General features: G+C 31.6%; 7 protein-coding genes and 1 pseudogene across 8 annotated transcripts, besides 4 other annotated features; 1 reads left to right on the top strand and 7 right to left on the bottom strand.

The window, feature by feature from the left end:
• Nucleotides 1–250: 250 nt before the first annotated feature.
• TVAGG3_0569140 (glycoprotein endo-alpha-1,2-mannosidase-like family) lies at nt 251–1,770 on the bottom strand (the record flags this gene model as incomplete). The annotated part of the gene is made up of 1 exon (XM_001315122.1): nt 634–1,770. The coding sequence occupies one exon, from the start codon at nt 1,768–1,770 to the stop codon at nt 634–636; it is 1,137 nt and encodes a 378-aa protein (XP_001315157.1).
• Nucleotides 1,771–2,028: 258 nt separating this feature from the next.
• TVAGG3_0569130 (histone acetyltransferase binding) lies at nt 2,029–3,276 on the bottom strand (the record flags this gene model as incomplete). Its single annotated transcript, XM_001315121.1, has 1 exon — nt 2,101–3,276. One exon carries the CDS (start codon nt 3,274–3,276, stop codon nt 2,101–2,103), a length of 1,176 nt encoding a protein of 391 aa, XP_001315156.1.
• Nucleotides 3,277–3,577: 301 nt separating this feature from the next.
• TVAGG3_0569120 (Chain R 40s Ribosomal Protein S17-b) lies at nt 3,578–4,058 on the top strand (the record flags this gene model as incomplete). Its single annotated transcript, XM_001315120.2, has 1 exon — nt 3,669–4,058. One exon carries the CDS (start codon nt 3,669–3,671, stop codon nt 4,056–4,058), a length of 390 nt encoding a protein of 129 aa, XP_001315155.1.
• Nucleotides 4,059–4,312: 254 nt separating this feature from the next.
• TVAGG3_0569110 (uncharacterized protein) lies at nt 4,313–4,663 on the bottom strand (the record flags this gene model as incomplete). Its single annotated transcript, XM_001315119.1, has 1 exon — nt 4,313–4,489. One exon carries the CDS (start codon nt 4,487–4,489, stop codon nt 4,313–4,315), a length of 177 nt encoding a protein of 58 aa, XP_001315154.1.
• A 331-nt stretch (nt 4,664–4,994) lies between these two features.
• TVAGG3_0569100 (spectrin binding) lies at nt 4,995–6,797 on the bottom strand (the record flags this gene model as incomplete). The annotated part of the gene is made up of 1 exon (XM_001315118.1): nt 4,995–6,431. The coding sequence occupies one exon, from the start codon at nt 6,429–6,431 to the stop codon at nt 4,995–4,997; it is 1,437 nt and encodes a 478-aa protein (XP_001315153.1).
• Nucleotides 6,798–7,352: 555 nt separating this feature from the next.
• Nucleotides 7,353–8,450, bottom strand: TVAGG3_0569090 (cyclin-dependent kinase inhibitor 2C-related family; the record flags this gene model as incomplete). Its single annotated transcript, XM_001315117.1, has 1 exon — nt 7,353–8,450. One exon carries the CDS (start codon nt 8,448–8,450, stop codon nt 7,353–7,355), a length of 1,098 nt encoding a protein of 365 aa, XP_001315152.1.
• A 349-nt stretch (nt 8,451–8,799) lies between these two features.
• TVAGG3_0569080 (spectrin binding) lies at nt 8,800–9,828 on the bottom strand (the record flags this gene model as incomplete). The annotated part of the gene is made up of 1 exon (XM_001315116.1): nt 8,800–9,828. One exon carries the CDS (start codon nt 9,826–9,828, stop codon nt 8,800–8,802), a length of 1,029 nt encoding a protein of 342 aa, XP_001315151.1.
• A 539-nt stretch (nt 9,829–10,367) lies between these two features.
• Nucleotides 10,368–10,400: a mobile genetic element.
• Nucleotides 10,401–11,919: 1,519 nt separating this feature from the next.
• On the bottom strand, nt 11,920–12,651 carry TVAGG3_0569060 (annotated as a pseudogene). Its single transcript has one exon. A coding segment is annotated over exon 1 (732 nt).
• Nucleotides 11,920–12,747: a mobile genetic element.
• Nucleotides 12,748–13,329: 582 nt separating this feature from the next.
• Nucleotides 13,330–13,589: a mobile genetic element.
• A 330-nt stretch (nt 13,590–13,919) lies between these two features.
• Nucleotides 13,920–13,993: a mobile genetic element.
• Nucleotides 13,994–15,437: the final 1,444 nt, after the last annotated feature.

Below are 15,437 nucleotides of genomic sequence, written 5' to 3'. Positions count from 1 at the left end.
CTATGCATAAAACATATATTTATAGTTTTGTTGGATTTTTATGATTTTAAATATATTCAAATTTGGCAATCCAATAGATTTTTAAAAAATAGGTAAATAAAAATAGATTACATATGCAGCAGATTTAGAACATGAAACAAATCTTATAGTGACCCAAAAAAAATTCATGATCCAAAAAAGAAAAAAATTGGCTAAATGGGAATCAAACCTTGGCATAATGAATCATTATGTTGGATGTTTCCACTACACCGGCAGTTCGAAAAATACCCTTGGTGGTTCTATTTAATAGCTACTCCCAACGATAGGCGGTGTCCCCAGCTTTAGAGAGGTGGTAAAAGTAAGGAAAATCTGGGTATTACTTATAATTCCAGATGTTAATACATACAATGTGACATCCCAATAAATGGTATAAAAATCCTACTTCAGCATGAAACCTATAATATGGATGATGCTGAGATTTTATTCTTAATTCATGGCAGTTAAGCTTTCCATATAAAAATTATACACATTTGAAGAATAAAGGAAGACAATCAATACTACAGCTCGGTTGAAACATAGAATTATATCGAAATTATATTCATTTATAAGTATTATATGAAAAATATATTATTTAACCCAAACAAAAGACAACATTTATGAATACAAATACTTAACAGAATAGTTTCTTGTGATTTCCAGATATAAATCTGGATTATTTGCTTCAGCCCAGGATCTATGACTAAATTCAAATCCCGAACGATTAACAGCAGGTTCAATATGGGAATTATCAACCCAATTATTGAAAGAATTAATGATAATCGTGTCTGCTTTCACTCTTATTGCATCTTCCCATCTATCTCTATAATACTTGCCAGATTCTCTACTTCTTTCAGCTTTGTTCCAGTGGTCGACCTTTCCTCGGTCGTGTCCTGGTCCAATTCCAGGAATGAAGGCCAAACCACGAGAACGGACATCTTTAGATACCCCTTCCCATTCCTTGGTCTTTGATGACCATGTAGTATCAATGGCTGCGAAATAAGTAAACATTGCTTCCATACAGTTCTCAAGATTGGAAGCAATGTCTGATTTTTGTGTAACTGAGCCGATTATGTAAGGATTATTCTTAAACTGATTGCAGGTAAGCTTTGCATCTTTAATTGAAAAGAATTCGTAAATAATAATGACAGGACGCTTGTTAACTGTTAAATAATTAGGATTTGTAGCATATTTATCTAATATATATTGTATTTCTTCGACAACAACAGTTGCATTTCGCTTCTGATGCGGTTGAATTTGAATTCCAACTTTTAATTTAAATTCAGGAGCAATTTTCAATAGTAATTCCATGGTTTTATCACTGTAACCATCAGTATCATCTAAAAATCTGTCTGTAGAATTCTTTCCCCACCAACATAAAATAATTGCTTCGATTCCTGCTTCAGATATTTGCTGACAATGAGTTCTAATTACTGATTCATCATGAGAGGAATATAAACCTAATTGAGGATACGTGAGAGAAGGGACATTTAAAGGAGGTTCATACCAATCATTGGAATATTCGCCTTTAGGGTATCTCCAATGTATCCATCTGCTGTCATTTTCCGGATTGCCGAACGTACCTGAATATAATATCCATACTCCTTTTGGAATTTTTGTATATTGAACTCCCGTTTGAGGAGGAACGTCTGATGGGAATGAGAAATATGTTGTTACAAATGAAATTATCACAAATATGGCTCCAAGCAAAAGTCTAAACGGACTATAGACAGGACTTAGAAATGCTTTTACCATAATAAATGAAATAATGAATCCATTTACTTATTATCACGACTAACAATATCAATAAAAATATTGTTTTGTGATTTTTTAATGTTCAAACTTAATTTTGGAAATGAAATTTGATAATTTTTGCAATTGAGAACTTATTTTCGTATCCACGAATTCAACACATAGATGATATATTGATTTTTATGTTCATTTGATTTCATTTTAAAGATTATCTTTGGGTATATTAAAATTGATTGAAACAGAATAGAAACAATGCAAATTAAGAAGTTCAACGAACAATATTTTACATATTTATCAACCAATCTAAAAAATAAAGAATAATAATGAAATAAATTAATGTTTTGCAGCCAATTTCGCTTCAAGTTCGGCAATTTTGGCATTATTCTTCTCAATGATATCACGAAGCTTTTTCTGATAGTTTACATTTGTAGCAGTTTTAAGTGATTCTTGTCTTGTAGCATTTTCTTTTCTAAGGGCGTTAATTAACTCAGTGATGTTCTCACTGCTATCGCCCTTCTTCTCATCCTCATCATCCTCTTCTGAACTTGAAGATTCAGATGATGAAGAAGATTCTGGAGCTTCGCTTTCATTCTGTGAAGATTTCTGAGGCTCTGGTTGTGGAGCTGGGGTTGTCTCCTTCGGAGATGCCTTTTCATTTTCAGATTCGTAAGAAGATTCGGATTCACTTTCTTCACTGGATGAAGATTCAGATTCTGTAGATTCGGAGTCAGGAGCAGCTGAAGAAAGATTGTCTGCTGATTCTTCTGAGTTTTCTTCTTTGTTTTCTCCAAATTTTTCTAAAATTTCATCAGGGAAGTGAACAATTGGGTCTTCGTCCATTCCCTTCTTATCTAAATCATCATCAGCAATGTTTTGTCCCGAATATCCTTTGTATTCTGGAGATACGTGTAATCTAAGGGCTCTTTCAAGAACTCCTGCATCAATATCTGGCTCCATGAAGAATTCATGACGAGTAATAGGCTTAGCTGTCTTATCTTTGGCCAGTAAAGCTGCTAATTGAATTTCGACCATTTCCCAATATTCTATACCTTCTATAGGATTTGTTGAATCAGAGCTTCTAACAGATTGACGCTGTGCATTACGTCTTTCTAAAATATCAATAGTTGGTGGAGTAATACCATTTTCAAAAGTATTATCTGCAGTAATATTAGTTGGTGCACTTGTAGAACGATATATAATTAATATTTCACCAATATCAGCTGATTTGAATAAATGAGAACCATCAACAGTTCTATGAGATTCTACAATTGTTGGTAAATTCACGAGAATTCCACTTAAAACTTCCTGTCCTATTTTGACAGTTGCGTGGTTCTTATCATTGAAGACAATTTCGAAATCCGTGAAATTTGCTTCAGGTTCCATTTTTGCTATAAGATCCTGAGCAATATCAGCTGGAAATCTAACAATTATCTGTTCTTCTAGATGTGGATGATGATATGGCTCATCTTCCTCCGAGTTTGGCTTGGTTGGCTTTTTTACCTTCGTCATGTTTTTTGAAAAGTGGTGATGAAAAATTCAACCAATTGTTTTTTAAAAAATAGATAAGGAAAAGAGAATAATATCCAAATAAAATAAAGAAAATTAGAAAAATACACATTTCAAGAATCAATTGATTGAATTGCTATCAAGATCCTCATCAGGTTGTCAAAATATCAGATGCAAAGCATGAGGTCTATTGTATCTCAACTCACCATCAGAATAAATTCAAGATTCAAAAGATTCAAATTTCAAATTTTGAGTTTTACATATAATATTATTAGTGAAAAATGATAGGTACGTATTGTAGAACTAATTTTTATTTTAAAACGGGACCTTGGCTTTGCAATGTTTTTCTTCGAATAGCTGCGCGACGATAAAAACGGTTTTGGTTTCTTTTTAACATGGGTCGTATCCGTACAAAGACCACAAAGAGAGCCGCACGCCTCGTTATCGAACGTTTCTATGGCCAACTTTCTTTCGATTTCCAGGACAACAAGCGCGTTTGCGACGCTGTTGCTGATATTCCATCAAAGCGCATGCGCAATAAAATCGCCGGCTACGTTACCCACCTTATGCGCCGTCTTGAGCGTGGACCAGTTCGTGGTATCTCCTTCAAGCTCCAGGAACAGGAACGTGAGAAGCGCGATAACTGGATGCCAACAACCTCCAAGCTCAACGTTCCAAAGATCCTCGTTGATCCAGAGACAAAGGAAATGCTTGCCGCTATCGGACTTGGCGAAATGGAAGGTGTCGAGGTTTTCACACGCCGCGCAGGTGCTCGCCAGCAATAAACTTTTTTAATAAACGTTTACTTATTTAATTATTACAGAATTGTGTTTAAAAAGCACTCAAATCACAAATCATGACTTTATAAATTCTATATTTTAAATATTTGAAATTAATTAAGAAGTAATAGAATCCAAAACCCATTTATATAATACAAGGCTTTATTCGTAATGAAGAGTTAAGAAAGAACAAATATCTATGCGTTGAATTAACGAAGAAATTTTTCATTAGACAAATGAAATAAGTACAAACAGACTAATCATTCATTAGATTGATTTCCTTCATTATTCCATTCTTGGATCTGTTTTGTACACTCGTCAATAAGATGTTGCTTCTGCTTGATCATTTCTTCAAGTTCAGCGATCTTTTGGATCTGCTCTTCTTCTGTTAATTCAAGTCCTGGTGTATTGTGAAGGATTTTTTGAGCTTCTTTCATTTTTTCTGAAAATTGGTTTGCGATCGTTGAAATATCTTTTTCTGATGTTTCAGGTGAGGCTATTTTCTGAAGGATTTCTCTAACAATCGGAAGAAAGTCAAAGGCTGCTGAAATATTTTTGTTAGTCTTTTTAGAACTCATATTCACTAAGTTACTTTTATTCGTCACTTTTTCAATTCCTTCAACAACCTGATAATAACAACAATTTTTATAATAAAAGCATTCAGTTAACTTATATAAATTGAACTGCATTCTATTATTATCAATATTCCAATATTTCAAACATAATTCATTCGAATTTCGAAGTGTTTTTCATTTTTAATTAAATAAATCGTAGAAGCTTCAACAAAAAGATATACCTGATTTAATTTAACGATTCTAACTTTATTGTTTTCTTTTGAAATCCATGAACAAAATTCATTCATTTTTACATAAAAATAACAGATAAATAATGATTTATTAATAAGTTTATTAATGAAAAGCTAGTTATTTGACGGACGGTGTACTATAATTCATCCATTGGCAATTCAGAAGGGTCATTTTTATTTTCTTTTTTATCATAATGATGGCTATGCGAAATAATGAATTCATTCATTTTATACGGTCCATATTTTGCTGCGTAACTTACAGGATTTAGTTTATCCTTATTTTTTATAGTTATATCTGCTCCATGTGATAGGAGAATTTCAATTAATTCATAATTTCTTCCATCAATAGCATGATGGAGAGGAGTCATACCACTCTTATCTTGCAAATTTACAGGTGCGCCATTTGATAAAAGTTTTTCGATAATAACTTTATTTTCAAAGGAAACAGCATAATCTAAAGCTGTTCGGCCATAATGATCTCTTATAGAGAGATCTGCATGATGATCGATAAGTTTGTTCGATAACTCATCCTGAAAATGGTTGATTGCATAGACAAGAAGACTTTCTCCGTTAACAATAACATCAAGATTCGAACCTCTTGAAATGAGAAAGTCAATCAAGCGTTGGCTATTTTTTTGGGCTGCAATCCATAAGACTGTTCGACCCTTTTTGTCCTTAATGTTTATGTCAGCCCCAAGTGAAAGCAGAAACTCAACCATATCAATGGAACCATTAAGAACTGCTATATGAAGGGCAGTCTTGGAAACGGTTTTACCATCGAGGCTTGCTCCATGATTTACTAAATATTCAACTGCATCCTTATTATTGTTTTCTATAGCATAGTGAAGCGGAGTGTATCGATTTAGATCTTTCGCATTGACACGCGCACCATGGGAGATAAGAAGTTTTATAACTTCCATGCAATTGTTTTTAGCTGCAAGATGGAGAAGTGTCTTTTTATAATTAGACTTTTCGTTTACCTTCCCACCATGAGATATGAGGAACCCAAGAATATCTTTACAATTGAAATATGAAGCAAAATGCATGACAGTACTTCCATTCTCATTCTTTGTTCTGATATCAAATCCATGAGACATGAAATACTCACATAGTGCAGGAATGTTAAAGCATGGAGAGTAAAGGAAACAATTAGTGATGTCTTGAGTGTAATCCAAATAAACTAAGAATGCTTGAAGATTTTTGTATTTGCAACACCAATTCAAATCAATTTTAAGTCTGTATTCATTCATCAAAAAGGAAACAAAATCGATGTTGTGAGACATGATTGCATATTCCATGCAAGCCTGATCTGGCTTAATAACCTTTAAACATTCATTCATGATATCTGGCTTACCGCCCAAAAACGCACAATGAAGACTTGTTTCACCTATCATGAAGTTGTATTTTGTTCTTAAAAACTTGTAACAACCCACTGCACCATAGAAACAACATAAGTCGAGTAATGAACAGCTGGCTATATTGATACTGGGACAAGATTCATTAACAGGCATTTGATATAAATCCAAACCATTTGCTTCGATGTATCCAATAAATGATTTTACATCATCTAACATTATTGCTCTGTGTATTGGGTTTTCATCATGGATACATAAAGTTTCATGATCAAATTGCAATTTTTGGAAGTATGTGATAGATGTTGTCTTAAAATAATAATTCTTGTGTGATTCACATATTTTTTGTAAATTGTATAATATGACCAGGAATAGCGCATATTGCATTTCATTGCTTCCATTATAACTAATAAAATATCATCTGGTGATAAAAGATTTGTCTCCAATATATCTTCTTCAATCCGTAAATGAATCTCATTGATTGCATCCATTTTGTCTGTTTTCAAGTGATACAATGCAACAATCATATTATTAAAGCTTGAAAATTGATTCGTCAATTCATTGAAGATTTTGTGCCCACAATTTTCTTCGGACATGAAAATAGTATGAATTTTTTTTCTTTGTTTTCAGAAACAAATTTCTGAAGTTTATTTTTTTTTCGGATCCCAAAATTTTGTCCTAACACAAGAGTACATTAGGCAGTAGTATAACAAAATTTTGATAATTGTTTTTCTATTTTTTTTTCAATGAGTTTTAATAATTGGTCGCTTAGAAAAATTACCAAATCCCATCTGAATCTTGATGGTTAATAATAATATCACACCAATAGAAAAATTTTATAATTACAACATCTTTGAGAACTCAAACACGTTTTTTTCCCTTCTTCTTTAATTACGCATGCACTTACGCAATCTGATTTTAATTAATTTTTTTGACAATTAAAAATTCATATAATTAAAATTATATTCAAAAAAATTGCAATTGACTAGAGATTTAATACAAGCTCATTATACAAAGCATTCAGCTAAATAAAGTTCAGTAGCATGGTTGTTGAACGACAAAACATGAAAGTATGTGATTTACTTAATTGAATAACAAAAAATATTATAAAATTTTTATTCAAATTCAAAGGAAAAAAGAAAGTCAAATTGTGCACCTTCTCCCATATTGAATATACCTCTTATTATAGCTTAAGGCAGCTACTCCATCATTATCGACTGCATTTACATCTGCACCTTGTGATATAAGGTATTCAATAACATCTATATGATAAGAATAATCTGCATAATGAAGAGGTGTTTTTCCAAGATTATTTCTTTCATTGATATTGGCTCCTTGAGAAATGAGGTTTTTTGCAATACGTTTGCTTCCAATATTTGCAGCATAATGTAAAGCTGTACTTCCCTTATTATTCTTTTCGTTTACGTTAGCACCATAGGTTATGAGCAAATTTATATTTGATTCAGCATTTTTTTCTACAGCAGATATGAGGGGAGTTTTCCCATCATTATCTTTCGAATTTAAATTTGCTCCTCTTTCAATAAAAAGTGTTATCAATAATCTTTCATCAGTTGTAATTGCATAATGAAGGGCCGTCTTACCATAATCATCTTTCGCTTCCATATTACATCCTCTAGAAATCAATAAATCAATAACGTTTACATTTGCGTTAAAATATCTTGATTGCATTACATAATAAATAAGAGCATTTCTTCCATCCAATCCTTTTAGATTAACATCAGCACCATGAGAAAGAGGATAATCAGCAAATTCTACATTATTATTTCCTGCCGTATAAAACAGAGCTGTATAACCATATTGATTTTTTGCATTAATATTATCACTATTTAATAAAAGTTGGGCAGCATCTAAACTATTCTTTAAAGCGGCAATATGGAGAGGAGTATTTTTTGATGCATCAATTTCATTTACATTTGCTCCCAAGGAAATAAGGATTTCTACCGCTTCTTTGAAATTATGTTCTGCAGCATAATGTAAGGGAGTATATCCATATTTGTTTTTTTCCATGATATTTGCCCCATATTTTATGAGAATTTGCATTATTTTTATTGACCTTATATCAATGGCATAGTATAAAGCCGTCGATCCCTTAGAATCCTTGAAATTAACATCAGCACCATGCGTTATAAAAAGTTCAATCATATCTTCTAGATTTTTTAATGGCAAGTTGAAATAGTGAATTTTCATTGCGGTAAGTATATGCATTTGCATCGGCTCCATGAGAAATTAGAATTTTCATTGTTTCTATTGAGTTATTATCAATTGCAAGATGTAAAGGTGTGTTATCACATCGATTATTTCGTGCATTAGTTTTTGCTCCATTTGAAATCAGAATACTTGCAGCTTGCCAACAATTATATTGTGCTGCGTAATGAAGAGGTGTTAAACCAATTTCATCCGTAGCATTGACATCTAATCCTTTTGAAATAAGAGTTTCTAATATTGCTGTCAAATTAAAAATTGCTGCATAGTGAATGAAATTTTTCCCATCTGAATATTTAGAATGTAAATTTGCACCACTTGAAATAATATTTTCTACTATTTCTTTTTTCTTTTCCTGAAATGCATACTAGAGTGCCGTTTTCCTAGATTTATCCCGAATATTAAGTGAAATTCCATATGTAATAAGAATATTCACAATATTCTTACAGTTATTTTTAACTGCAAAATGTAAAGCTGTTTTTGATTGTTTCGTTTTTGCATTGATGTTTGCACCATTCAATATCAGTAATTTTACTGTTTCTATGCAATTATAATTACATGCATAATGGAGAGGAGTTTCCATATAATAAGCCCGCGCATCGATTTTTGCACCATTTGATAAAAGGAATTCAACAGATTCAATACTGTTATTCTCGGCTGCAAAATGAAGTGGAGTCTTTAAATATTTAGATTTTTCTTCGACACATAAACCATGAGAGAGCAGAAATTGCATTACTTCTACACAATTGTAATATGCAGCATTATGAAGCGCAGTTTTTTCATTTTCAGAATCTGTTGCATCAATTTTTACATTATTTTCAAGGAAATATTCACAAATTGAAGGTATATGAAAACTAGGCGAGAGAATATAACATTCGTTGAGATCTTTTGTTTGATCTAAATAAACAAAGAATGCCTGCAAGTTATTGAATTTTATACACGCTGATAAATCAATCTTTAAATCGTATTCATTCATCAAAAACGTAACAAAATCAATGTTATGAGAAGCAATTGCTAATACCATACAGTTTTGATCAGGTGTTTGATATTTTAAGCACTCATTCATGATATCAGGCTTTCCGCCCAAAAATGAAAATTCGAGACATGTGTGATTAATTTGTAAATTGAATTCAGTTCTAAGAAATTTGAAGCAATTAACAGATCCATAATAGCAACATAGCTCAAGTAATGAGTATACATTTCCTGTTATTGGATAATAATCACTTACTAGAGCCATATTTGCATCAAATGATTCTCTTTCAGTAAATGATATGAATAACTTAATATCATCATACATAATTGCCCAATAAATTGTATTTTCTTCATGAACATTAAGAGAATTATGAGTTGATTGGAATGTTTCAAAAAATGATATTGTTGCTGCCTTTTTACTCATGTTTTCATATGATTCGCGTATTTTTTTGTAAATTTGAAAATATGAGCCTGCATATCGATTATTCAATACTAATGTAGTTATCAATACAGTTAAGATATCATCTATTGCAAAGAAATTTGTCTGAATTAAATTTACATCAATCAATTTATAAATTTTATTAATTTCTTCTGCGTTATGGGTTTTCATGCAATATATTGCATTAAATATATCATTGTATTTAGTAAAACGCGACATTAATTCAATAAAGTATTGCTGAGAATTCTGTTCCTGGGACATCAAAATAAGTGAAGAAAAATTTTCATCAATTTTCCAAAAATTTTCATCTATATAATTATCCCCTGTTTGTCTTCAAAAACAACATCATTTTCCCCCATTAAAATGTTGTAATTTCATTTGTGTATTTCTGAAGTTTACAATTCGGATCCCAGACTTAAATTCATCCCATATAGGGATCAGCCGTATCGTTTTATTATTGAATTTATATATATCGCTTTATATATGAATACTTTAGTAAAATTGAAATCGTAAATTTTAATGCTTTAAGGGTGCACTTACCACTTTCTGACATGCTCGCATAATATCAATATGTCTTTATTTTAATAACAAAAAAGTATAACAATCATATGAGTTACTAGGAAGTGAATTATAATAACTTTTTCCCGAACAAAATTAACTTTTTAACTTAGAAAATTGATATATAAAGTTTATTATAATTGCATGTCTTCTTACAAGATAAAAATCTTTTCATGTTTTAACCCAAAAATCTTTTAAAAATATAAATCATTGTTATATATTATTTAATCAAAAAACTTATTCAAAAGCATTATAAATCTATATTCCACATGCTTTCTTCTTGTATTCATCAACATCTTCTGAATTCGTAAGTGCACCATGAGAGATCAGGGTATTGATGATTTCTTTTTTATTTTTAAGCAGGGCATATTGAAGAGGGGTTTTACCTTTGTTGTTTGTTGCATTAATATCTGCACCATGCGTAATAAGAAATTCTAACATTTCCATATTATCATTCTTTACAGCATAATGAAGAGGAATGTTTCCTTTAGAGTCTTTTGAATTCACCTCAGCCCCATAAGAAATAAGAAATTGACCTATTTGATTTTTATGATGTTCTATCGCATAATGAAGAGGAGAACGATTCCTGCTATCTTTTGCATTTACATCTATTCCATGGGAAATAAGAAAAGATATGTATGGAATATTAACAATATAGCATGATGATGCAATTTTATGAAGAAGAGATATTCCATTATTATCAGTTGAATTTATATCTGCTCCATTTGAAATAAGAAACACTGACATTCTGACATTTTCATACACACTATGATAAAGTAGTGCTGTATTTCCTTCACTGTTCTTTATGTTCACATTAATACCATGCAAAATAAGAAATTCTGCTATTTCAATAGCTTTTTTATTTTCTGCTACATAATGCAGCGCAGTGTTTCCATCGTTATCAATTGCGTTAATCTCTGCGCCATTCGAAATAAGTAACATAACAGCATCTTTGGAACATTGTATTGCTGCGGCATGCAGAGCTGTTTTGCCGGAAGAGTCTTTTCCATTTATATCTGCATTAAATGATAAAAGCAATTGCATCATTTCCGGATGGTTACATATTGCCGCAAGATGAAGCAATGGCCGCTCCCTACGTTCTACTTTATTTATATCTACACCATGCGAGAGAATATTAGTTGCAATTAATATTCTATTCATTAACACAGCTTTTATTAAAGCAGTTATTCCATCCATATCTCTAATATTAAAATCTGCTCCATGTGAAATAATGTTAACAGCAATATCACTATAATTTTTCTCCACTGCTAAATGAAGAGCAGTTTCTCCGTAATAATCTTTTCTATTGATATCAATTCCAAATGATATTAGATTCTCAACATTTTCCTTATTATTGCTTAGTACTGCATAATGAAGAGCAGTTTTTCTAGAATTATCTAAACTGTTAATATTTATACCATATGAAATGAACATTTTTGCAATTTCATGGTTGCAATTTTGTGCAGCAATATGAAGGAGATTTTTCCCTGATTTTGATTGACAATTTATTTTCGCACCATTAGGTTTTTGAAGAATATCAATTGCGATGATGCCATTCACGCCCCAAAAAACCGACAACATCATCATTGGTGTGTCAATTTTTTTCTTCGGGAATGTTTGCGGATTTTCATCCTTCGGGATCCACATGATTTTGGCTTCTGTTGCATATTGAAACCAAGACTCGTCCCCTGTTACTAAAAAGCGAAACTTCTTGGATTGATACGCACCCAATATAGAGAGGAGCTCTTTCGAAGATTGGACTCTAGATTTTTTTTGAACTGAATTAAGGTTGTGCGGAACCCAACGTGTATACGCTAGTTTGTAGTTCAAATAATTGTGCAGATAATAACTGACTGTTGTACGTGGTATCTTTGTCATCTCCTCTATCCTTCTGAGTGATGCTCTTGGGTCTTCATCTAGCACTTGAAGAATTGCTTTGATTTTTCTTTGATCCGGCGATTTTTTGTCAATTTTTATGATGGGCGCCTTTTTGTTCATGAAGTGATACATCCTAACATGATACGTTACAGTGGAATAGCTAGGAGCATCCATACCGAAGCATTTTACCAATGTCTCGTAGATTTTTTACAGTCTTTGCATTTTTTTGCAAGAGCGAGGATGTTTTCTTTATGATTCATTAAAAAAATGAAAAAAAATCCCGCCAAAATTTCCCGCGAAACCGCCTCTTGTCTCAAAATTCATTTTATATCCCGGCATGGCGCCAAAATACAACATACTCATCATATACATATATTCATATTTTTTATTATATATTTATAATCAGCATATATCTCCTTTAATAGTCTCATATAGAGCGCTGTGCTAAACGCACCTTTGGACACCCTATATTAACGTTTTTCAATTAAAAAAATATCATTTTGCTTTTCAATTCGAACATAAATCTTAAATATTTTTAATTAATATCTGATTTACAGCATTATTATCCATTTATAAATCTGACAAATAAATGACAAAACCATCAGAAATAGTGTCACTTTTTGTCAAAAGTGAAGTCACGCTATTTTCATGCACAACACTTCTTCTTTTCCTTTCCTTCTTCCTCTCCTTCCTTTTCTTTCCTTTTCCTTCTCTTTTTACAACAACGTCGAAGATCTTCGAATTTGATTGTTGGAAAAGCATCTATTTCAGATAAAGGATGCCTTTCTCACAGTCAACATACGAGGGTCCTGGCTGAAATGTTCTCAAAAAGCCTGAGATGGTAATTCTCTGATCACTCATAGCTGGGCAGGTAGTCATTGCTGACAATACCTGTCTTTATGCATGCACGCTTTCATGTATATGGGTTTACACTATCAATTCGCAAAGTTGTTCCGAATTCTTCCAAAATGGAAGGACCCGAAACAACTTTGCTTGTTAACGATACAGACGCATTACTTTGCATTGATACTGTGCTGAGTTGTGTAGAAAGTTTGATTAGAGTTGTTTTGTTCTGGTATCTCTCATCTTCTGATGAGAGAAATCAAAGCAACACAACTCTAATGAGTTTGTTTTCACTCATTTGTATGTAGGTTTTTAGTTCGATTGGAGCTGCTTCATAATGAGATCTCTCATCATTTGATGAGGGAGATCATAACAAAGCAGTTCTAATGTATATGCTCGTATTAACCGGGTTGTAATGCGTTGTAACGTCAGCTTGTAGTTCGTTTGGGGCCACTTCACATTGAGATGAGAAGAAATGATTAAAGGACTCTGAAAGGCTTTGGCCGTTGATGTTGTAATCGCATTACTTGGAACTAGCTGGATGCTAAGCTGTGTAGAATGTTCGATTAGAGCTGTTTTGATATGATTTTTCTCATCATAAGATTGGAGGAATCATAGCAAAACAACTCTAATGGGTTTACCATCATCTACTTGTATGTAGATGTTTGGGAAATTGTCTTGTTAATCGATTTTCGAGATGACTTTCAAATGCTATAATCAAATGACAAACAAGTCTAAGATTTCTCGACAATACATCAAATCATGATGTTTGTAAGTGCGATGAGATTAGAGTTTTTGAAGGAATGACAAGAGAAGTAGGGAAGCTCGGCATTCGCCGAGCAAATTAAAAATTAACGTATGGATTAAATTTTAAGAGGATTTCAATTTTAATTACGGGTTGTTCAAATATTGATTAATATAAATTTATTAATAAGAATAAACAATTTTTGTTTTTGAATTTATTCAATTTATAGCTTTACATATAGTTTCAAAATTGTACAACTATGATTATTTCAACAAAAAATATCTTACTTTTTCACTTCACTTTCACTCTCACTTTTCCCGTAATTCAAATTTCAACATTATGTATTTTAATTCCTTATAGTATTTTTAACATAATTAATCAAATAATAATTGGAAGTTCTGAACTCACTTTTTCCGTAATTCAAAATCAAAAATATGAATAATATATCTATTTATTATATACTAATGCTATTTTCAACTAGAAGTGAAGTACGGTAATCTTACGGATTCCCGTAACTCAATTTTACGGAAAAAGTGCAGTAAACTACTCAATTTACGGAAAAAGTGTCGTAAACTATTGATGTGGCGGTAAAATCACGGTAATTCACGGAAAGCTATATGCGAAAATTTGAAATTATACAAAATCGAGCGAAACACTTTTAAATAGGTTGTTCTCGTATTTAAAATACTATTCCCAGATTTATTGTCATCAGAATATTTCCAAATTTTTGCCGATTTACAAAAAATGATTTACAAAGCATATTTTTTAATCTAAAAAATTCCTAAAAAAAGGAACAGGTGTGCGGAAACCTCGGTAAATTACCGCGGTTCCCGTTGGGACTGCCATAGAATCAGGTTATTTTCTATCATTTGATAAATTCTATTTAATTCTTCATCAACATCTGTTCTTAACAGGTAAATTGAATCAATTGTGCTACAATAGCTTGCAAATTGTGGCATCAGAGCATTGAGGTGCCCATAAGAATAGTGCTCTTTAGGCATCCAAATATTTGATGAAAATTATTGAGGTTTAATTGAATTTTTAAAATTTTTCATCTGAATTTTAACATTTTCCTTATATAATTCAATTCGTTTAATACTTTGCAGTAAATACTTTGAGATACATCTGGCGGTTTCAATCAAACGGATCCCATAAATTTGTTTTAAAATTTTAAGCTTTGCCATTCGGATCCCATTTAATTATTATGGAACCATAGGGTTGACGATTCCTTTGCAAAATTAATTATTCCCCTTGAATTACAATTTCTTTAAGAGCCAATATTTTGTGCTTTGCAATTTCAAAGTTACACATTTATTATATCAGACTAAACTGTAATAAATATCTTTTTTTTCCTAAAAAAAGATATTGTAAAAACATTTTTTTGTAACTAAATATATGCACTTCAAAAACGAAGTACCTCACTCACACAATGACCCATTTCACGAGAAAGATAAAGAAAGATTTATATTATTTAATTTCATTATTATTCTCATCATTTTAGTTAAACAACATTATATTCTTTATGGAATATGTATGAATTTTTGTATACATGATTAATATAGTCTAAATC

This window comes from Trichomonas vaginalis, chromosome II (assembly GCF_026262505.1).
Source record: "Trichomonas vaginalis G3 chromosome II, whole genome shotgun sequence".
Lineage (NCBI taxonomy): Eukaryota > Parabasalia > Trichomonadida > Trichomonadidae > Trichomonas > Trichomonas vaginalis.
This window is presented reverse-complemented; position numbering and strand designations above follow the sequence as displayed.